Source organism: Argiope bruennichi, chromosome 1 (assembly GCF_947563725.1).
Source record: "Argiope bruennichi chromosome 1, qqArgBrue1.1, whole genome shotgun sequence".
Classification (NCBI taxonomy): Eukaryota; Metazoa; Arthropoda; class Arachnida; order Araneae; family Araneidae; genus Argiope; species Argiope bruennichi.
In genome coordinates this window covers 126,054,311-126,079,232 of record NC_079151.1, presented here as the reverse complement: position 1 = coordinate 126,079,232, position 24,922 = coordinate 126,054,311, and the positions used below count along the sequence as shown (strand labels likewise).

The 24,922-nt window shown below is 31.1% G+C and overlaps 1 protein-coding gene across 1 annotated transcript; it reads left to right on the top strand.

Moving 5' to 3' along the window:
* Positions 1-928: 928 nt before the first annotated feature.
* Positions 929-20,272, top strand: LOC129961892 (zinc finger CW-type PWWP domain protein 1-like). The gene is made up of 10 exons (XM_056075517.1): positions 929-947; positions 1,152-1,182; positions 4,142-4,309; positions 8,524-8,638; positions 11,180-11,255; positions 12,044-12,130; positions 15,548-15,631; positions 16,651-16,717; positions 16,870-16,926; positions 18,609-20,272. The coding sequence occupies exons 2-10, from the start codon at positions 1,152-1,154 to the stop codon at positions 19,373-19,375; spliced, it is 1,452 nt and encodes a 483-aa protein (XP_055931492.1). The 5' UTR covers positions 929-947; the 3' UTR covers positions 19,376-20,272.
* Positions 20,273-24,922: the final 4,650 nt, after the last annotated feature.

The window sequence follows — 24,922 nt, the reverse complement described above, 5'->3', positions numbered from 1 at the left end:
ATTTTTTGCCCTTATTGATTTTTCCCATTATATTTTCTTTCACAATAAATTCTAGTTCGCTCTGAATTTTTATTTAACATCGGGGTTTTGTTAATATTCAGGGCCATATTAATATTCTTGATTACTTCACTTAAATTATTTTTTTGTATTGTTTTGTAGTTATTATACGTTTATTTGTGTGTAAGCTGACATTATTACCGATTTGGCCAAAAGAACAAGATGATGTAATCTTTTTAAAAAAAAATTATTCGAATTTTCATAATCCGTGCTTTAATTAATTGAGGATTGTAAATGAAAATTTTCCGATTTCAGATGACTTTCCTTTGATATTTGAATTACTCTTTGCTTTTACAACAACTAAAAATCGAACAATACTGTATCTTTTCTACTCCAAAAGGCTGTGAAAGTTATTACAAAAGTTGACAGTTTATAACACATGCTTGCACTGATGCAACTCGTAAAACTTGCGCTGCGATGTTTGTCAGAGGCAAGTTCCCGCCTTCCCGTGTATTTCCAGCTACTACTCTCAAAATGGCTGGCTCCAGCTTTTTGACTAGGCCTGAGTGGCTGTTTTAGTTAAATGGTCCGCATCAATCATGATCAAATTTGTAGAAATAATTCAACAAAAAATATAATTCTAGATTATTGTATTCTTCACATAACTTTACATGCTTACATACACGGATTAAATTAGTAAGCATTAAAATAAAATCGAATTTCTTTCGTCCATGGCGAACGAGTCGACCCCGATCTGTTCCCCTCTTATCTTTGTTTCTCCGGTCAATGCTCTCCGGGGCGACCTTGGACCCCGGGATACAAAATTTGGCCGAATATCTATCACTCTGGGTGAGAAGAGAACCATGGGTCAATCATTTCCGACATGTGACTACGACGTTACATGGATTTATACTTTTTTTAAATCAATTTTGCTTTCGTATTTTCTTGAGGTTCTAAGTTTTATTAAATAATCCACTAAAATTTTCAATGACCTTAGCAATTTGTTTCGAAAATTCAGTATTTTCTGTTCATTTACTTGATTAATTTTTGTTTCATTCTGTGGCATATGAGTAATTTTATGAGTTATTGTCTTGTCATTTAATTTGTTATATATTTAAAACATATTTGATTAAAATATGCACATTTCTTTTCAGATGGATGACGCAAAAGAGAGAAACGTGGAAGGTAAGATTGGTCTATTATTTACTTGTTATAGTTATATGCGAGTTACACAGTTAAAGTTGCATTATATTGCATTTCTGGAGGGTTTTTTCTAAATCTTTAATAATTAATATACTTACAAATGGCAACTCTAGAACTAAAATTTAAAACACCATTGAAGCTAAGACCAATTATAAATTTCCTATTTTTTCAAACAAACTAGCTTATCGTAAATAGTACCTTGTTCAGAAACGGAAGTCCACCACGCTTCTGTGCATGAGCCAAACAATTTCGATTTCGCCGAAATAGGAGTGAGGTGAAAAAGAAAAAGATCTTTGTTGTTGTTTTTTAAATAATGCAAAGCTACTTGTTATTTGAATTATGTAAATTTGTAACGATTTTAAAAAATATTAACATTTTTTTCTATGTATGGAAGTTTACATCCTGGAATTTAAGAAGTGCGCGCTACATATCATCCCTCTTAGAAGTGAAGCCGTAAAAAGTGACATGATTAAATAAGCGATTCACATGAGATTAAATGAGATTTTAAGCTAGCTAATAGTGGATATTTTGATGGGTCTGGGTTTTAGTATATTATCGCTTGATTTTTTTTATAATAATCTGCATTATTTTAAATGTGTTAATTTTATTTATTTTTCGTTCGTTGCTTTTGATAAACAGAAGATTCTCACAGTTCTTGAAAAGTCTAAAAAGTGTTTTTATTTTGCTGTATTTCTTGTGAACAACCGACCACCTCACACCACTAAAGCAATATCAACAGTTTTTTTGTTTTTTTTCCCTTCTCTGTACTTGAGGTTTCGAAAAAATACTTGGATGTTTCGTTGATTTCTTTAAAAATAAAGACGAAATGTATACCATTATTTTTTGGAGGGAGGGAGATGAGAAAAATCAATTTGTGATTTAGATTAGTCTCGAGGATTCGAGTTGTTATGGTGGAACTGCGAAATCACGGACCTTTTCTCTTTGTTTAGAGGAGAGAGGCACCAAAAAGGGTGTTGCTATGACAACCGTTCGACCTGCACCGACTTAGCTCAATCTCCCGGACCGCTCTAGTTTGGCATTCAAGCAACAGGTTTTTGGTGATTTATCGCTCTAGAAAGTTCGCCAAATGATCGGTGCGTCCACAGCTATACTGGAAACGATATTTGAAACATCTTGAGGAGATAAAAGAATTCTTTTCTCTACGCTTTGTAAATGCATATGTGACGATACAAACATATTTGTTAGATCAATATGTAAACAAAAAACATTGATTGCTGTATCTGATTCTTGAGCAAAAGCACGGTGAATCGGAAGATTTTGACATTAGAAGAGTAAGAGAATCGGTCTTGAAGCTGGCGAGAAAACATGGCGGGCAAGTTTTCACATTTCTTTCCAATATGGCAGAAATCTTTTTTTTTTTTCTGCCTATTTTTATTGATCATTATTATTTTTTTAATATATGTAACGCACTTTGTTTTTGTTTTTTTGTGGTAGCTGCATTATTAATTTTAAGTCTTTTTATACTTTAATGTTGTTTTTAAATATTTTTTTTGTCTTTTAAATATTTAAAAAAAATGTCTAAAAATGTGGTCATTTTATAAATTATGCATACTGTGGAACTATTAGTGCATTTATGTATGTCGAAGATGTCGACACATATGTGTCGCACTTACAGTCATGGAATTTGGTACTGATCGTCGTATAGTATTGTTTTATCTCATAATTAAAATAATTGTAAAATTATTATATTAAATATTTAAAATAACTATAAATTATTTAAAATGTTTAAAAATAACAGAAACTGTGCGAGGTAATTAAATTTACTATAGTATTAGTGAGAGGATTTGTTGTGAGAGGATTTTCCTTAAATAAAAAAAAGCTGGGGTTAAAAACATTAAAGAAGAATTACAAAACGTTTCATTTTTTGATGAGTTGAAAAATGCTGTGGAGTAGAGGATTTCCAAATCATGGGAGAACTTAAATTGCATGTAAAGAAAATTGCTTGTTGAAATACCCGTTGTGTCAAATGTCAAAAGCATGAGTGAGCGAAAATTACTATCTTAAAACGACAGGGGAAGTGAATAAGAATGTTATATGGATGATAAAAAAAAAAATACAAACTGACGAAACAAAAACAAAAAATGGATGGAAACTGAAGAAACAGTTTCTGAAGTTGCAGAAGTCCGCGGAATAACTTTCAGAAAATAGAAATTTCCAATGCCTAGTAAAATTAAACGGTTTTAAGAAAACAGCCAAAGAAAAAAACTGACAAAATTAAAATGATCTCTGAAAAAAAAAATTGAGGCTAAAAAATTTTTTAGCAAACGTATGAATGCGATTACGAAGTTTTTCTTCAACTTATGTTTGACAATGGTCAATATTTTTAAATTAAAGACGTAACATATTCATACTTTTGTTCAATGATGATATTGGCAAGCGACTAAATTTGCGATAAAGTACTGTAAGTATTGCGGCGAAAATAAAATATAACTATATACTTGTGGGGAAAAGATAATTTTAGCTTGACACCATATTTTAATTATTTCATGTTTAAATTACACTTATTTAGATTTATTGGTTGTTCAAACTTTTACTTCCCGTCAAAAAGTAAAGACATTCGCTTCAGTTTTATTTATTGCAAACGATTTTTTGATTTAAAAAAAATAAACACACTTGATTAGTTGAATTTCAACCGATTCGAAATTAAAATGATTTTGAAAACTAACACAGGTAACACACACAACACAGGTTCGCTTTGTTTAACGTGAAATCAAGTAAATAATATTCTGTACTGTAATAAAATTCTTGAATGTACTTAACACTTATTCGAAATGATGCTCGGCTATACAAAATGAAGTATTGGTAAATAATTCTCAAGTACAAATTTATTTATTTATTAAAAAAAAAAAAAAAAAAAACGAGCATCTTGTTTTACAGTTTGTTGAAGTTTATTATAATTTTTTTTTTTTTTTCACAACAGGTGTAACATCTTTTCGCGATGTTCTGCAAAAATGGAACGATTACTACATCAACAATGATTTTGGCATTGGAATTCAATGTGACAAATGTAAAAAATGGCGAAGAGTATTTCAGTACGAAGACGAAAGTGAAGTTCCCGAGGTCTGGACTTGCGATATGTGGGAGATAGGTACGAGATCCATATTATTAATGCTATTGCTATCTAAGTAACCTATAAAAGATTTTCTAATTTATCAACACTCAGCTTGCATTAAAAAAAAATTCATAATGGAAACATTTCTTGCACCATAAACTAAGATCATCAACCGGTAGTTATCTGTATTAGATTTTAAGAAGACAGTGAACTTTGAAATAATAAAAAATGGACGAAAACGTGCAATTTTATTTTTATCGTTTCATCACCAAAATATATGTTTCTATTCAATTGTGAAATAGTTATAAAATGTATCGTTCAATAAATATTTGAAGCGTTGAGACGAAAAAAAAGTATCTCTTAATGATTTTTCTCAAAATAATATTGTATTTAGATTTAAATATCTTTAAAATGTTCCAGTTGTGTTAAATTTTGAAGAAGCCAAATGAAATTGATAATAAAGATTTCTGTCAAACAGTAAAAGAAAAATAAGGTATGCATTTTATGTTTCGAGTTTTTTGGCTAGTTAAGTTCAGAAAAACCGAAAAATCTTATGAAAATTCGGTAAGTGTGCATAAAAATATACCTAAAAAAAATTAGCATTTAAATTAGCAAAATCATGCGTAGTTTTGTTACAAATATACTTTGGATAATAAGAAAAAAAAATATAGAAAAAATTAAAAATTAAGTCACTTGGAATGTTTTAAAAGTTGTATATCTTTTAAATTTTTGGAAATTTCTTTTTAAAATGTTTTTTGAAGAAATTTGACGTATTTATATTTTAATACGTATACATAAAAAAAATTTTCATAACCCTAATTGAATAATTCTCAAAAATGTCTAATAGCGTCCACTGTCCTCTTAAAGGCGATTTTATTTGTATGAAACGATACAAAAAAGTAACTTTTAGCTCAATTTTCACAGGTATTTCATTTAATTAGAATTTTTTTTTTTTTCATCTTATTAAAGATGAAATTTTGTAAACTGTACTTTTTCTCTCTTTTTTTTTTTTTTAGTTGTGAAGTTTTATGATGGTGATTATCATGGATAAGACATTTTGATTTTTCAAGTGTTTAGTTATTATACAGGGTGTTTATAAAGTCCTGGACCCATTTTGATGTTTAATAACTCATAAAATAATAAAGATAGATTTAAATTAATAACATAAATGGTTAAATAGACTGAAAAAGTTTCATGACCCTTGTCAATGAACTTCCACGTGTGCCCACTTCGTCGCACGGAGAATATCAAGTCGATAGTCAATTTCACGCCAGGTAGCGACAAGCATGTCGGCATCCACAGAGCCATTTGCGCACATTATGGCGATTAACAATGCCAGAAACATGAAAGGATGCTTCATCGGAGAACATTATGCTCTTCCGAAAATCAGCAGCATCTTCTATCCTTCTTAGCATATCTGTTGCAAAGGCCATCCTCCTAGGCCTATCATTCGGTTCCAAAACTTGAACAATTCGAACTTTGTATGCATGCAGTCTTAATTTTTTCTTAATAACCTTGTACACCGTCGAAATTGGCATATCCAATTCTGTTGCCGCTGATCTCGCAGATATTCTAGGATTGTGTAAAAATGTCTCTCTGACACGCTCAACATCAAAATCACTTGTGCAAGGACGTCTGGAAAGTTTCTTATCTTCGATACTTCCAATTTCTAGAAAATTCTTTTTCCACCGCAAGATGCTGTTTTTGGATGGAGGATCTTTTTGGTAAATTCTTCTGAAATTTCTCTGTGCTTGCACTATCGATTTCATTTCTATGAACCACCATAAAATCTGTGCTTTCTCTTGTGGTGTATGCATTCTCCTTAATATCCGCTCGAATAAAACATCACATACAAAAGTACTAGATAGAACAAACACATCAAAAGTAAACATAACATTGCAATAGTTGCCAAAAACAAGAGAGAAAAATGCAATTAATAAGCAGACAATATTTAGAAAAGTACAGATATTTAGACTGGAAAATGAAATTATCTGAAATTAACCACACGCGCAGACGATATTTACAAAGGTAAAAATATTCAAACCTGAAAAGGAAAATACGAGTTATTCCATCAATAAATGCCATAAGTTTGTTTATATCTTTATTATTTTATGAGTTATTAAACATCAAAATGGGTCCGGGACTTTATAAACACCCTGTATATTAAAATCATTTATTTTAAATCGAGAACAATTAAATTCTTCAGATTTTGCTTTTGGCCAATGGCGGCTGTAAGCTACTCTGACATTAATAATAAAATAAATCGTATTTTTCATTTAAGAAATTAAGAATATTCTAAGAAAATATAAATGTAGAAAAAAAATTATAATAATTATTCTTAGAAGCTGAAAAAAAATTGTTTATTCAAGTATATGTTTAAAAAAATATTTCCCGTTGCGAACTAGAATACTTCGTGTATCCATATATGAATCAGAATATTCGTTATTAGGATTTATCTTATATATTAAATATTAAAAAAAATTTAAACGCTCTTTATTTTATTAATGCATTAAAATGTTAATTTTTATGAGCAAAAACCGTAGTAGAAGTAAGCGCTGAAATCGACGACAGCAACAAAAAGAAGTTAAAAAATAACCCATTATTGGTATCATAAGGAATTAATTTTTGTGAGAAAGCAAAAACCGTAGTAGCGGTAAGCACGGAATAGAGAAAGAGGTAAAAAATAATCCATTATTGGTATCATAAAAAAAATGCAAAATTTTAACATTTATTTTTAAAAAAAAGCTCAAGTACTTTGTGTACATTTGCAATTCTTTGCAGAACATCTGCATGGTATATGCTATTCCGATTTGTTTTGAATGTTAGGCGTGTTTATTATTATTATTATTATTATTATTATTATTATTATTAAAAAATATTTTTAGTTCTTAGTGCACAGATAATGATCGATTATTTAAAATATTCTCTTCAAAAATTTTGATAAAATTGCTCAAGTCAAAACTTGCCACTATTAAAGAATTTGTGATAAATGTTAGAGTTCTATATCGACCCTGAGAAGCAATACTGACAAAGAAATAGGTTTCACTCCGATTTTTTTCCCTATAAATACGGTAGCAAAAATAAGTTGATTTCTTAAACTTCCTGTTAAAATATATATTCGATATACATCGGATATTTTCATGGTGAGGGGGATAAGGTGTAAATCTGCTCAGTCTTTCAATACCTGTTTGGATATTTTTATCGATTATTTTTTCGATAAGTATTCGATATCTTTTGACATATGGAATATTAAAACAGCTTAATCTTAAAATCGTACTTTTAATTTTTAATTGAACAGATTGTATTTTGTTTAGTTCAATTTCTGCTGTACATATTGAAAGATTATTATATCAAATTTCAACCAAAAACTGTGCATTATATTTTAATTCATGAGTTTTTCGTGAGGAGATTGAATCCAAATTTTGGCATCTAAAAATATAAAATAGGATTAAAACATGAATTACACAAACATAAAATTAAATGTGAAATCCCAAAGAATAAATGTAAAAAGGAAATTCGAAGGTGGTTTTTATATAATAGAAAAGTTTTTTTCTATTAAGAATCGTGTGTGTGTGTGTGTGTGTGTGTGTGTGTGTGTGTGTGTGTGTGTGTGTGTGTGTGTGTGTGTGTGTGTGTGTGTGTGTGTGTGTGATTTTGGCAGTTAGTTAATCGAAAAAAGTGCTGTTGCATTTTACACAGGAACAAAAGCACGATGCCTATGTTCGAAAGTGATTAAATTTTCGTTCGCTTGCTATCTCCGAAAGTGCTAGAATTTTTCCCTTTAGTGGATTTGTTACAAGATTCTGATCTTCGCATACGGCGTGGGAAACAACGGACTCGGCAACTTTTTTTAAGCGCGTATTAGGATAACCAAATAGAAAAATTGGATTTGAAACAGGAAATAAGTGAACATTTAGAATGAAGTTAACATGAGATAATTTAAGATAAAAACTATAAAGTTAATTAGTATATAAATTAAATTAGATATCATTACACACACACACATATATATATATATATATATATATATATATATATATATATATATATATATATAATATAATTATAAATTTCTCCCAAAATACGACTTATCTAAATAGTTATTTATCTATATATTTTATATACATTTGTATTAAAGAGAATCCAAATATATGGGGGGAAAAATATATTCTGCAAAGATGGAAACATCAACATTATTCTTAAAATTTTGTTATTTGTTTTAAAATGAAATAATTTTCTATGATTTTCAGATAATAAGCGAAAAGGAAATTGCAAAATGCCTTCCCTTTTAACGGAAGATGATTTGGTAGATGCGAAGTTTGTACCTGGTTCTATGGTCTGGGCCAAAATGGACGGTTTTGATTGGTAAGATTGAAAACATTTTTGAAGTTTATTATATTTTATTTCAGTTATTTAAGGGATGGAATACAAAAAATAGGGGAAGATATGACCTTCTTATTCAGATGGCTGAATACTAAATGCTGTAGAATTATTTAGTGTCTGCCTTTATTTATCTGCGTAACTGATTCACAGTAAAAAAAATATAAAATCAAAGGTGTTTTTAAAGTTAAGCTCTAATTATTTTGAATCGAAGATAAAGCGTAGTTATTAAAAATTGACTTCATGACAGTAATTTAAACGAAAGGATTTATATTTCTGCCGAGCACTAATCGAATTTTTAGAAATAAATTGTGTATTACCGTGTTTCTGTGCAAAACAAATACATAACAATTTTTTTGGTTAAGTTGTTTTGTTGGCCACCCAAAACGGCCAGTTTGCGCCCGTATATCAGACCAAATTTATGAAGGTGTTTTAAATATTCCGGTTTCGAACGATTTACTTCAAGACTCTAAATTTGCCTGTGCCAAGTATTGTGCAGCTTTAGAAAGGCCGAACGAAGTTCAGGAGTAACAAAAAGGGTGGGAGGGGGAGAGAAAAGTCCAACAAACGCTAAACAGCATTGCAAATGAAACTGTTGCAAAAGAAAAAAAATGATTGAAAAATTTGTGGAAGTTGCTGCAATTGATGCCCAAATATATGAATTGACAAAAATAATATATAAAAAATGCAAATCTGCTATCGCAAATTTCATATTATTTTAAGTCGCGTGGTATCATTTCGATACCTTTTTTTTTTTTTTTTACCCGTGAAATACCGGTTTGAAACGATCACGCGACTATCAAATTACGTATGTATCAATTTTTAGATTTTTTTTTTTTCTTTCAAAATTGTTTGTTCGTGCTCCAAAACTCATCCTCCAGGTTTGATTCCCCCTTCCCTCTTTTTTACAAAAATCCGGTTTCAACTGGTTTAGAATAATCGCATGATTGTTGTATTGCGCAATCATCAACTTTTAAATAAATGGTTTTTTTTTTTTTTTTTTTTTATTCGCTCAAAACTCTTCAAGCTCCAAAACCAGCCAACTAAAAAAAGTTGAAAATTTAAAAAAGAATAATTACCCCTCCTCTCTGTTTCGCGTTAATTCCTGTTTTTCTATTTGTACTTTTTCTTGCGGAAATCTGCGACGCACTATACACTTTATTTTCTGCCCGTGCATTTTGTGGCTTCAAAAACCTCAAATCAAAACATGTTCATATGATTATAATCCTGCTTTGTAATGCTCTTTGTTTAGAAATCATTAAATAACTTGTATCTGTGAGCAGATGTTTTAGTTTATTTATTTCACCGAGTCTTACTTTTGTTCGATTTACAATTAACCCTTATGTTCATTTTGTGTAGTATTTCATGCATACAACTTTATAAATATATATATATATATATAATTTTCTTTTCTTTAAAAAAAGCAATCTTGCCACGATAAAGGTTAATGCTCAAATTTTTACAAAAACTATAATTTCTTAAGAGAATCGAGAAAAAAATGAGAACGCTATGAAAATTGCTACCTATATACATTTTTTTTTTTTTTTTTTTTTTGCTTTTTAAAAAAGCAGTCTTGCCACGATAAGGGTTAAAGAGCATAAGAGGTAATTAATATCTGCCCCATCTTAATATATAAATTTTCAAAACTTTTATGTTTGAATTCTGGGTTAGAGCCTTTCATATTTTATAGAATTAATGAATATCTTTCTATAGAAAAATTATGTATTAAAGTGTTTTTTTTTTTTTTTTTTTTTTTTTTTTTTCAAAATCTTAATTTATGGATGTGTGTGTTGTGATCGATTTCGGTTAAAAAATCCTACTCTTGGTAATCAAAATATATATTGCTAAATTAAAATTTCCTCAGATGATAACCTGAATTTGACGATAGCAGATCTCAGTTCCTTCCCTGTGTTAAGCGATTTTACTTGCAATCTAAAGCTAATAATTCCGTGTCTAAAACTGCATTTTCACAGTATTTGACTGGTTGTGTTTCTCAAGACTGTGTATTTTGTAAATATTAACTCATTTATTGATGAACTGTAGTTGTAAAATTTTGCTTATTTATTCCCACTACACTACATAAGTAAATGCAAAATTTAATTTAGTGTCTTAATTTTATTTAAATTTTGTTTCTATTAAATACTCTTTCTGATTTTGATGTAGTTAAAAAAGTAAAATACAGAAAATTAGAAACATATGAACACTTCTAAATTTTAGTTCCAATAAAAGAGTTAACTAAATTTGAGAGGGGAGGGGCATTTTTCTGTTATAATTTTGAAATTCTTGGAAACAAAACTTGGTTCACTACTCTTTCATAACTGTCTTTTAATATGCTTTCTAAAATCGTTTAACAAACCCAGTTCACCTGTTTATTGTGGGATTTTTTGAAAAAAAAAAGAATTGCTGTAAATAAATTAGTAAGCTTTAATAAAATAAATTAGTAAGAACTTTTAACAGATTAATGTGTTTTTTAACATTGTGTTGTTTAAGTTTTGTTTTATATGATCAAATTTATTTTTAAATCAGGTGGCCCGGAATGGTTGAAGATTGCCCCGATACACAGGAATATTTCTTGTCTTATATTGATGACGAAGCAGAAGATGTATGTAGATTTTTTTTTCTTTTCTAACCGTATGTAGCGACCACCAGGTAGTTCGATCGAAAATATTAGTTTCATTTATTTCAGTTGAATCTCATATCTAACTTGGTGTTCAAGTTAGGCATAAATTTAAAAAAAAAAAACCTTTTTCCCTTAACAAAATGTTTTTAAGCATCAATTTTTATTAAATATTAAAACCTTTTATTTTTATAACCTTACTCACGCCTGTTGTGGTCACCCTGTATTTGTGGATTGCATTAAATTGAATGAGTATCCGACTAAAATATTAATTTAATCGTTAGTAATTGCAGTCCTGCGGGTTAAGGCACTTTTATTTAGTCAAGAATGGATTTCCCCCATAATATATGAATGGGGGTGAAAATTATTAGATCTGTTCTACCCTACTTCAATAGATCTTACATTAGTGTCCTATTTTGCTGTATGGAAATTTGCGGCACGAAAAATTTATAGAAATTTTTACCACCTTATATCAGATTCGGAGATTTATTCTTGGATATGAATTTAAATAATTTATGATAATTCTTAATCAATTTGTTTTGCAAAAATAGTGCAGTACGAAAGGCGGTTCATTGGTAGGCTCATTATTAAATTATAAAAATTTAAAGTTGCGTGAATTCTGCGAATTTATTTTCATTGCATTAAACATTTCTCTCGGATTTTTCTCTTGTTTACCACTACATGTTGCATGCTTATGAAATTTACTTTATGCATTCGGATTTGAAGTTATAGCCGCAAATAATGGGTACTAAATTTTAGCGAATATTTTGCAGGAATATCATGTTACGTTTTTTGGTTCCATTCCTCTTAGAAGCTGGATATGTGTCTCAAGAATTATGGATTTCCACGATACTCCTCCTGTAAGTATTATAATTCTTCTATAATGTATGCAAAATTATTGAAAAACTCCTTGTCAAACTGAAAGAATAAGCTAGACATACAGAAACAGGCCATTTTTGCCATGAGACATGGGACCGGTATACTTGGTTGCATGTTATCGAATCGAACTCTAGAATGATTCAGTTCTTTTGACGAGAATGCAAAACGTTCAGTTGTAGTCAAATGTTAAGTATAAGCGCAATATTTCAGAGGCTGACTGCTCCCCCTCACCGAAAACTCAAACTATTTTTTGTATGCTGAAAATCCATGAAGTTGAACTCGCTTTCTGATATGACATAGCTGCACAATAAACTTTAAAAAAAAATTAATGAAATTATATGAAATGCAGTGCGATTCGAAATTCAGTGCATATATTTTTAGAAGTAGAAAACACAAAAACAAGCCAAAATATGTAAATGTCACGTGAATGAATTAAAATATGCTGTATGTACACTGTCTACCAATAAGTAATTGGACTCTTGTAATGATGTGGTTTTGCAATCAAAGACTTACGTGCGGTGGCACGACCATAGAAACAAGCAAATGCTACAGCGTCAGAAGCACATTGTCATCCATAATTGTGGAGTAGGGGTCGTCGTTGAGCTTACCATGAAATGGAATCAAGAGCCCCTGTGCATAACCACGAAAAATATCCATAATTCCATCTCCGCCAAACTTTACTGTAGGCCCAATGCATTCTGGCAAACGGCGTTCTCCCTGCATATACGCTAAAAGCGGCGGTCCAACGACCTGCCACCTCACGGATTTGGTCATAAATCTGACATCCAACCCACTGGGGGACCACACTCCCCCGTCGCCCGTGGTACGCCTGTAGCTTCCCGCAAAATGTCGGTAGATGGATAAACATCAAAGAACCGGAAAATTTGTTTGGGCTATGGGGGGGGGAGGGAGTCAAAGAAACTGAGGGTTTTGAGCGGTCGAAAGGGGAACGCGTGTGCCGTCTGAAGATTTCTCTGGTCGTGGGTCCGCTGCCACAGGCGGGGGTGGAACCACGAAGGAAGGGTGACAGTTTTATGACCACATCTGTGAAGATCATCCGGCCGTTGGACCGCGGCTAAACCCAGACTTTGATGGAGACTGAAACTTGATTCCTCACTCTAGAGAACCTGTTTCCACTCATCTACGGTCCAGTTTCGGAGTGCCTTTTCACTATCTCAACTGAACAGCGTGTTTGGATTTTGCAATCAAAAGCTTATGGGCGGGGCACGATCACGTAAACCAAGCAAATGTGCTTCCTTGCGAATGGTGTTTATCGAAACAAGCCCCGAATACTTGTTGGAACTCCTGGAGTATGTGAACCCTCGGTTTGTGCTGTTTTTCCGAATATCTTTGGACAGCACTCGTCGGTTTCTATCTCTTAATTTTGTAGGTCTGCCGGATCGAAGCGAAGTCCTACAATCACTACTCACCTCCACTTGTTAATCACAAAAGCCATTGTCGGTTTTGGAATGTTTAACTTTTACTAGATGTTTCCAGTAAAGATTGGCCATTTCTATGATATCCAACAATTACGCCATTCTTGAAGTCAGACAGCTCTGAATTTCGTGCATCTTGCATGCGACTAATGCTAACTGTGTTTCCTACACGATATTGCACAGTCGTGATGTGGAACAGGACCGCAGATAACCTCATTTGTATTTGTGTCCAAATACTTATTGGCAGATAGTATATATGTAAATGAGAAGTAGTAGATTTATAAGGAATGAAAACTGTTCATTCGGCGATGCCGTACATTCAGATAGCAAGTATATGCGTCTAATTTAAAAAGAATTGCTAAAACTTCTATTTAGAGTAGCGGGGTGTCAACTTTCCGAAGACATCCGACGTTTTGCGAAATTCACAAGACGATATCGACATGTTCGTCATTTCAGCTATTATAAATTGTTTCTTGTCTTTCTTGCGAAATAGGACTTTGGGCTTCAAGCTGACGATCAGTATTCGCAAAGTCATTATCTGCCTGAGATTAAAGGCCATGTTTTCTATACGAGTTTGATTTTTCAGTATGCTCTTTACTTCTTAACTGTTTCTGCGTTAAATTTTGTATCATCCTGTATATTTGCAGTGGCGAATTCCGGAATAGACGATTGCTTAAGACCTAGTTCCAAATAAATAAAATTATAAAATGTAGTTCTACGAATTATAAAATATTCGATTAGCATTGATATTCTTCCTAATATTATTATTAAGGTATGGTTAAACTGGTTTGAATCTGATTTATTATCATTTGGTTTTTGTGTTCTTATAAACGTCGACAGATTTCTTAAGTTATAGTATGTAAAGCATGGATTGAATGCAGTCATGAGTTATAATAAATAAGTAAAGGCATATACTTTCACACAAATACGTCATATGTTACTTAAATAAAAAAAAATATTAACCTTCGATTAAGGTAAAAATGTATTGAAAAGCAAAGCAACGATGATCTCTGTGGAAAGCGGGACCTCATTTGCTGCTATCTCAAATTACAAAATTCCTAAATCTACCATTATATGTAGTATATGCCATCAACGTTCAGTGGCATTTCTTGAAAAGAATTTTCGTTTGCTGAAAATAAATTTTCTTTACAAGTTACGATTATAGTTAGTTATAAAGCTGCTTGAGGAAATCATTCTTTTGTTTACGTGAATCGAATTCTCTTTGCCAGCATCAACTGCCAATTAATGGCATCGACATTCAGTGGCATTTCTTGTAAAGAATTTTTATCTGCTGAAAGCAAATTTTCTTTACAAATTACTGAAACTGTGGTTATAAAGTTGATTGACGAAGTCATTCTTATTTGCTAATTTACAGGAGTCGGATTCTTTTTTGCCAACATCTACCACCAAATGGTTGACTGATTTTTCAGTGACGTTCTGTGGAAAATCATTTTTCTTGAAGTCGATGCTTTTTTACCAGCATCAACTGCCAATTAGTTGCACCGACGTTCACTGATATAAAGTATTTTGATCCGCTGAAAGAAATTTTTCTTTGCAAATTACAAAGATTGCAGTTATAAAGCTGCTTAAGGATGTCATTCTTGTTTGCTAACATTCAGAAAGCGGATTATTTTATACCAGGTTCTACTGCCAACACACTTCGGGCATCATTATCAACATCATAGGTCTTGTATTCAAAAAATTTCCTCTTCTGATTCCGATTCTCACTAGCGATTATCTATGCTTGCCAACATTCATTTTGAATGTATAAAATTATAACGAAATATTCAATGACAATTCTTTGACTAATATATTTATGTTATCACACTCTCCAGTTTTTTATCGTTCACAATATCAAATATTCTTCTTAATAAATGAGTTTTCTGTTAAAAGAATATAAATTTTGATTTTAATTGACTTGTAATTAGGTTATTTCATAGATTTTTAACACAAATATTTCAGGCGGATCCCAAACGAAAGAAGAAATCGAAAGGGTTAGAGTATGCCATTGAACAGGCAAATGAAGCAGCTCTGTTGTCGAACAAGGTATTTTTAGCTCTTTATATTCGATGGTTATTAACTATTCCGGAATATTTTTATTTCTCTTTATATTTGATATCTATTAATTATTCTGAAATGATTTTTATATTTGATAGTTATTAATTATTTCAAAATATTGTTTGAAGAGTTGATCATCTGTCGGTCTGTACTTCCGTTTGAATGTAAATGCGATAACTGATGAAAGCAATGACTTGAGTATATAAATAGAATTCCGTGTGTGTTTTTGTTATTACTGTACTTGAGTCAAATTTTGATTATATTCGGTAAAAGAAAATATATATTACGGAGCACAGACGGCTTATGTGCCAGACTCTGGAAATGAAAATTTGAGCACGGCTTCGCTCTGGATTCTTGATTTTTTTTTTTTTTTTAATGCAAAGGGAGATGCTTTTTATGTATGTGCGGAATGTTAATATTTTAGCACCGTAAAATATACACTGAAGAGACAAAAAAAATGTCGGCAGGGGACTGTTCAAACTGGTGGAGGTGTATTGTTGACTTACTAAGAACCCCATGATGCTTTAACAGACGACTCTGACAGGTACGGAAGTAACCTGTCGCGCATTGCGGCAATTCCAGGAGGACAATGCGACATCCCACATATTCCGAGTTGCCACTGAGTGGCTCTAAGAACCCTATTCTGAATTTAGACACTTCCATTGACCATTTGAATCTTAGACATGAGACACTTTTGAGCGTATCTGGGACACTTTGCTACATTTTGTTCAGAAAGCTGTCCATTACTTTGCACTCCTTTAGATTTATGGACTGCCTTGGAAGTTTCACAGTATGAATGGTTTCCGACACACCTTCAAATATTGAGTCCATGCCACGTCGTGTTGCACATTGCGTGCTCGTTGGGGACTCTGATATAAGGCAGGCGTATTTGTTTTTCTAACTCTTCAATGTATATGCGTACTGTATCATAGAGCACAGTATTCTAATATGTGCTTGTTTTCATAACATGCATAGTTATATAATTTTTTTTTTTTTTTTTTTTACAGGAGCGTCTCATGCAACATAGTTTTCTTGTACGATACAAGGGACGTTGGAAAAAAGTTAGAAATCCTGGTAGGTTTTATTCCTCTCTTTGACGAAAATGTATCTTATTATATTTATTATTTTATATCTTATTATATTTATTATTTTGTCCCGTTTATTTTTAAAAATTATTTTGTTTTGCAAAAAATCTTTGAGTTGAATTAATTTTTTTCCCATTGTAGCCAGAGTGACGTTGCCACCTACTTGCTCCGACATGAAAACGTCGAAGGAATCAACAGGTTAGTTCTCCTGTTTTAAAATAACAAAAATGCTATCTTCATTCTCTAGAAGTATCCTTCACTAATCTAATAAATAAAAGAATTTTTATTAAACTAGGTTAAAGTTATCAGAAAAACTTATGAACTCAAAATTTCAAACATATTGCAATAAAGGTAATTATATCCAGAAATAAATATGTTCATGTGATAAAGTAACGAAAAAAAGTTTATTTAATTCAATATGTAATAATTCAAAGCATTTCAAGACTATCATTTCGAAAGCATTATTAATACGAGAAATTTATAGTATTTAATTTTCTTGGTATCCTCCTCTATAAATACTGGGTTAGTATTAAAAAAGTTATCCCTATCTGCGAGTTCCTTGCTATACTATCGTTCACAGGAAAAAATGAGAAGCGCGCAGGATTAGTTTAATTATATTAGCGTTTCGTTTTAAAGCAACACTAGGGCTATTTTGGGATGGATATCGTTACTTTGAACCGCGGTCAGATGACGAGGACGACATCTGAGCTAGAACCTGCCTCTCCAAACTTCCACATCCAGCGGGAGGACGTTTTTCCCAGACGGATTTAACTTGCACCAGACCTACTTACACGACGGGTTCTTCGGTGGAATCGGGTCTCAAACCTGAATCCCTTTGGTTCCGAAGCCGAGACTTTACCACCAGGCCACCGTCGTCCCTACTTAAAATTAGAGAGTAAAAGTGAGATCTAAGATGGACAAAGAAGCAACTAAAGGAAAATACTTTGACACGGAAAATTTGAGGAACGCACTTCTTTCATAAGCGATGACAGTCTGTAAGTGTGAGATGGTGAATACCATGGCAACAAGCGTATGTTGAACCCGACTTCCGCAGATGAAATCTATACGCTTAGGATTATCACGCCTGAAATTTTGCTTAAATTTTAACTAATTTAAAATTTCAAGAAGGAAAAAAAAAATCAGTGTGCACATTTCTACCCTACCTCTATACGAACCAAATTTTGTGGCTATGCAGTTAGACTGTCTAGCCAATAGAACATCGACACTCACTCACACACATTTAACTTTATTGTAAGTAAAGATTTATCTGATACACTTACAATTATTTACAGTTTTCATATTTTGAAAATTTTATTATATTATGTATATTAAATTTTTTCTAATTAAAAAATGAAAACAATTTTTTTTTCTGCGAAAACTGTAGTTGGAGAATTTGATTTGAATATTAGTAATTGCAGGATTTCATGTACACATCTCATAAGAGATTTTTGAAACAATATTCAACTGTTAATTTTTTATATAACAACTCACTCATTCTATTTGTGAATTTTCGTATCTCCCCGGGAGGCACCTCGTAATTGAGGTTGAGAAGCTACCGGCATGGTGATTGGTTCTCGTCACCCCGGTGGGTACACGAAAAGATGGGGGTCTGGCTCCTCCCATAGATGACGGAATGTACTTCCTTACGGAAGGGTTGCACCGTGGTCGGTGATGGTCCTTACGGCTCAACTACAGTTCCAACCAATATTTCTGTCTCGGCGATCCAATTATTTAGGTTTATCCTTTGGGAGTGTTGGAGAGTCTGTTTATGACTTGTGAATTTTTGTAACAAGTTTTACCTGTGTACTCATTTTTATTTTGAATCTGCCATTTATTTTCCGTTGTGATAATAGCTCATCATTGTTTTTTATTTTACGCAGAATCCATATCTGGAAATGCCAACAAAAAATCCTCCAAGGGTGGAAGCAGCAGTCAAACGCTTGTTGCCACTAAGAAGCAGAAAGATGAGACAAAATCGAAAGCTGCCGCTAAGAGAAAGTTTATCGATGTTGACGAAGAATCCCAAGCCAGTACAAACCAAAACGAGATGGCAGGAAAAAATGATTCTGGAAATCATTTGGACAAACCTGGTGTTGAAGAAAAACAAAACTCATCAGGAAAGGGCAATGTACCACACAGTGATCCAAAAAGGCCCCGCCATGTTAAACCACAGACTTTTAAACTTGAACAGAGCCAAAACACCGGATGTCAAGAGCCTTCTTTAAATGAAGGAAATGAACAATCGGACGATTCTGCAGTCTCTTCCGACAGAGAGAATTTTCCAACATCTAAAACCGCGGCAATTTATTCTGATTGGCAAGACGAACCGGATCCACCCTTATGTTTTCCCGCTGAAGAATCTTCATCGGATTCCGGATCTGAAGAATCGGATGCGGAATCATTAACAGACAATGAGGCAAAGGACAACGATTCTTTCACTTCCGAAACTGATATATTTCTGAAGCAGAACGATGATGATTCGGCTTCTAATCACGATAATATTGCTTCCTCTTCAAAAAATAATGATGCATCTTGTTCTGTAAATAGTGTTGAGGATTCTGTTCATCGGGAAAAACTGAGAAGGCATTGGGAAATTGCCGATGCTATCATTAATAAACAAAAATGCTTACCTCATTCCAGAATGTAAAAGTACAAAATCATTTCACCATATCAATTTTTATTATTATATTTGTCCATAAGTTTTCTGTATTATATTTGTCCATTTTTTATTTTAAAGGGGGGGGGGCATGTAATATTCATGAAATTGTTAATGTAGATTGATGTTGAAATATTGATCTCTAAAATAATATGTATATTTTGTCTGTTATTGTTTGCACTGTTTTAATTGAATTGATTGAGAAATTGAATACTTATCAATTCAAATTCCTTAATTCAATTTTAAATCCTGTATACTCGGAGCCATATTACTAACCAGGGAAGTAACTTCCTAGAGGCAATTGCATTTTGCAGCATTTTCTGACTAATGTAACATTGAACCATTATTGGACTTACAAAGACCGTAAGATCGAGTTTATTTAAATTAAAATAAATTCTCGTTTAAATTATGAATATTCAGAGTCGTATTATTAAATAAATGAAGTTGGTAACTCTCTATATACGATTGCAAGAGATTTTACAGCATTTTCTAATTTTTGTAATTTTGAACTTTGATTGAATTTACTAAGACCATAGAGCTGATATATAAATGGAGGAAGCTAGTCACTTGTTTCTAGTCTAAACAAGTGTACGCAACACGAACCATGTGACTTGTGAGAGATCTGGCCTCTTTTGGCGCCATTTCTCAATCTTGGCGTACTCAAACTGACGCGCAACATTTTGCTTCCCGGCATTGGGTCCGGTCGGTTTTAATTTCAGGTTAACATTTCCTAAATAATTTATGTGTATATATATTCATTCTTTGAAAACTAAGCAAACTGGTTCCGAATTTTTTTTTTTTTTTTTTAAATCAACAAACTCTGCTACTAATGTTAAATTATGTTTACTTTGTTTTGTGCATTAATTAAAAGTGAGTATTTTTCTTCTTTAAATAAACATTTTATTTATTTATTTATTTTTTTATTATTATTATTATCTAAAAACATCTTTCAAATGTACATTATATGTTCAAATACTTTTATCATTTTATCTGTATGAGATAAATTTATAATAAAAGCAGATTATAAAAGTGACCAAGTCTTTTTTTTTTTTTTTTTTCTCCTGAATATTCAGAATACTTATTTTTGCATAAGAAATGAAAAAGATTAATTAAAACTTAAATTATTTTGAAATAATTCAGAAAGAAAAAATCACTAACCCAGGTATCCTGAATGCTACGTCAGTGCCCTAACCACTTCACTACTCGAGGGCTCGTTCGTGTAACACATTATTAGTATATAAGCTAATTGGAAAGTTTTAAGGTTGACTATTGAGTCTTAAAATGTTAATTAATGAAAATATTAAATGTATACTCTCGCTATACAAAATCTCATTCCGAACTCGGTTTTAAACCTCGTGTCTTCTCCTTGTTAATATCAGTTTTAAATATTTCGCTTCTGATTTATAGTGCTGGCGGTAACAGATTTAAGATTCCAAAAATGATTTAATTTAATACAAAATAATAAGAAAATTCGAAATTTTTTACGAAAACGGTGATTTTAGGGTATGTGCATATCGCAAGTTATTAATAAATGTTAACATTCAGGCAAAATTTTTATCTGCAAAGATAACATTTCTTTCTTTAGCGAATATTCTAAAGATAAACTATTAGTTTCTTTTTAGATCTTAATTAAAATTTATAAAAACATGCAATTACTGCTGGCGCATTTATTGAAAATGTTATATAGTAAAATTGCATAAAACATACATTTTAGTTTAACTATTTCATTCACAATGATGATTTAATATCTTTCACGGTATAAATACGATTCGAATATTTATGGTAAAAAAGAAACATCATATTGGAAATAATAAGGAACTTTATTTGCACTAAAATGAATACACAATTATTAATCGGTCATAATGTTTATGTAAACACTTGTATTGGCGAGAAAGAATCGCGCCAAGCTTGCAGCCGAGCACTTGCAACACATTTGAGATTAAAATATGATGCATAGTTTAAATGAAGCTTATTTTGCTACTTGCTTTAATAACAAATTAAATTTAATACAATATGAAATGTTATTCAGTTATAACATCAAAATCACTGAGTGATGGAGGTTACGAAATTTTAAATTGACTTAAAATGGATATAAACAGAATATGTTTATTGTACTTACCTGTGAAATGATACAGGACTATCCTTGGAAGCTTTTCCTTTGCATCCAATTGCACACCAATAGTTAACCATGGCTTAAAAGTTAAAATCGAACAGTTAAAAGGAAGAAAAAATCTGCCATTGAAATATAATGGAGAATACGGTTACAGTGAACACAAATTCTGTCCCAAAGTAACGTTGCACTCCTTCTATGACTAAGACCATACACTCAAGCTTATTCAAACTGAAATGAAGTACCGTTGAAATTTTGATTATTTTAATACTAACCCTGATTAATCCAATGATCTTTTGTAAATTTTATGTTTCGTAATTCTTCAGAAAAAAAAATGTTGCTTTATATTTTTTTGATTAAATAAATATAATTTAGATTGTTAAAAATTTTTTTAACAATCTAAATTATTTTTAAATTATTTTTCAATAATTTAAAAATAGTTCAGTTTGACAAAATTGGCCTTTCAAAACTGCATTTGCCTGGTTTCTTTGATTTAAAATAAACTTATGCCAAACCAGAATTAGTTTTAGACTAAATTAACTCCAAAACGGGACAATTCGCACATTTTCATTTACAACTCAAGAAAATTGAATATTTTTTTTACAGAATCTTTTCATCACTCTCCAAAATAGTGGCCGTTTTACTAACTTGGCTACAAAACTTTAGCGTAATTCTATACCATCTGAAAAATATGCATCATTTAATTTGATTTTTGTTCAGAATTTCGAGAATTATCTTCTTATAATTTAATTTTTATTAAATTTATTAGAATTATTGTCGAGTCAATTTATTAAATGAAGAAATTAAGTGTATTTACAAAGGGTCGTGCAGTAAATGCTGCGAGTTCGCAAATTGTACAGACTAACTCTATGGCAAAGGATGGTCGATTTCTTTCGCACAGACTTTCTATGCTGTAGCTGTTGCAACTCTGTTGCATTGTTTGGTTTCTACGTATTTTTTTGCCTGCCATTTTTCAAAATGGAGGAATTAAATCTTCCAGAGAAATACAATTATAACATAATTGAGATTGATGGAAATAGAGCTATTTTTCGTATTTCAGATCTTGTAAATGAAGAATTAGCACAGGTAGCAATTTTTCTGTGAAGTAATTTTAAAATAAGACTTGAAAATTAAACTCTTATTTTACGGGAAATGATCGGCCAATTTCTTTATTAAATTTTCACGTTAAAATCATTACCATAAAATATTTAGATGCAAATATACTATATTTATTAAGATATTTAGACGACATTAAACGGAATAGAAATCATTATAATTCTTATTAAATATTCCTGCAAAATAAAATAAGGAGATATTTATTCATTGATTTCGTATTCAAATTATTACCATAAGATGTCTATCTGCAAATGTGCTATATTTGTTAAGATATTTAGATTCATATAGTTATTAACAATCTAATTATTAATCTTGATATTTGTTATTAACTTAATATTAAGATTTATAAATATATAAATAGTTTATACATTTCTTTTGAATACTTATTTCTTGCATTTCTGTAACACATATTTTAGGAATGGATTCAAGAATATCAACAAAGAACGGAAACAGTTTGGCACAGTTTTGCAAGGTTTGAGCCAAATAAGCGATAAATACACTATCATGAGTGCAAAACAATGCCAAAAAGATGCCAAGGCTTAAACCAATCAGAGCACGTCGGCATCCTTTGCCATAGAGTTAATCTGTACAATTTGCGAACTCGCGTAAATGCTTAGATGTTGAAAAAAGTTGCCTCTAAAGAAATATCTTTGTCAAGTTTAATACTTTGGGTCCTGCTCTACATAGTGAAGCAAAAATTTTCATTGCTTTACTGAAATTATTATTATTTAACAAATTATCTAACAATGTTAGATGAAGAAATCGTTGTCATATAATTGTTTTGATGGTTAGTTAGTTTTTATAGCGCAAGGACCAGATTTGATCATTCTGTGCCAAACATTTGTTAAAAATGGTTTTCATGTTAAAAATTAAAACATTTTAAGAAAAAGATACAATTAAATCTGATGTAAAATTTGAATATCTTTTAAAAAAGTAAAAATATTTGGTTGAGGGTTATCTCCTAAAATGTCATTTAAGTTGAAAACAGTCGCCCCAAAATGAATTTGTCGTTGTGTACTAAAATCTTGGCATTCACACAGAATATGCTTAACCGTTAAAACACAATTGCATTTATCACAAAGTGGTGCATGATCAGAGCGCAAAAAAATGTTTTGGGGTCAAATAGTTTTTTGGTATTTTAAGATTTAATGGCGCAAGAGCCAAATATGGCCATACTGCGCCAAACAAATGGTATTAAAAGTGTCACGTACAATTCAGTCAGTTTAACTTTATAATTTCAGCGTGATAAAATGAGACATCTAATAATGAATAGTGTCAGCGTTTATAAAAATGCAAATTACATCCCTTAAAGAAAATTTTTCCAAAATTGTTAAAAGATTAAAATATCAATGAAATTTAAAAGGTGAAAATGCATCTCCCATAACATTAAAATAGGTACAATTAATTACAAAACGAAACGATGGGCGACCCAATACCAATCATTTCCCCATGTATTTTAGCAATGGGCGACCCAATACCAATCATTTGGCGATTTATTTCTGAACACTTGCCGGCGTCAAATTTAAATATTAGTTAATTGGTTATTCAGTTTTCTCAAACTCTATAAATTAGTGTCATAATATTTAAAACTATCATACCTTCAAAATTTTGTCAAACGACTGAAAATACGAAACATTTTGAGCAGTTTACTTTTCTTTTTTCCCAATGAATAATTTTGTTTGCTATTTATTTTGATAAATTTAAAATTCCATAAAGCACTTGCTTTTGATAGAATGGCATTTTCCATAATTTTAACTTTTCTTCAACTTTTTTTAACTATTATTATAGAATATATTTTACCACAATCTTACCCTATAAAATTTTTAAGTGATATCTTTTTTTATTACTCTTTAAGAAAAATAAACAAATGTTAAAATTATCTGAGATAATTTCAAATTTGATCACCTGCATATCTATCTATATAGAAGATTTATTTCCTTAATTTATATATCCTACTTATTTTCATTGTTCAATTACTATTATTAATTATTATTTTTATTATCGGAAGAAATGTTAAGATAATCATAGTTTCAATTTTATAATTAATCAGTATAATTTTAGTGATATATATAAAGCATCTACTCTTAAATTTCTAATATTGCCTATATCATCTATTTTTAAAAGTTATTTCATAACAATTCAAGACAGAAAATTTTATATAATTCTTAGTAAAAAATATTTTCTTTACTATACACACTTTTATGTTGCTTAATCTGAGAAATAAACCAAGAATTACTAAAAAGTAATAACACAAATTTCTAACAACACAAATTCCTATTTTAATGTGTTTTGAACACCCTATTCCCCCCCCC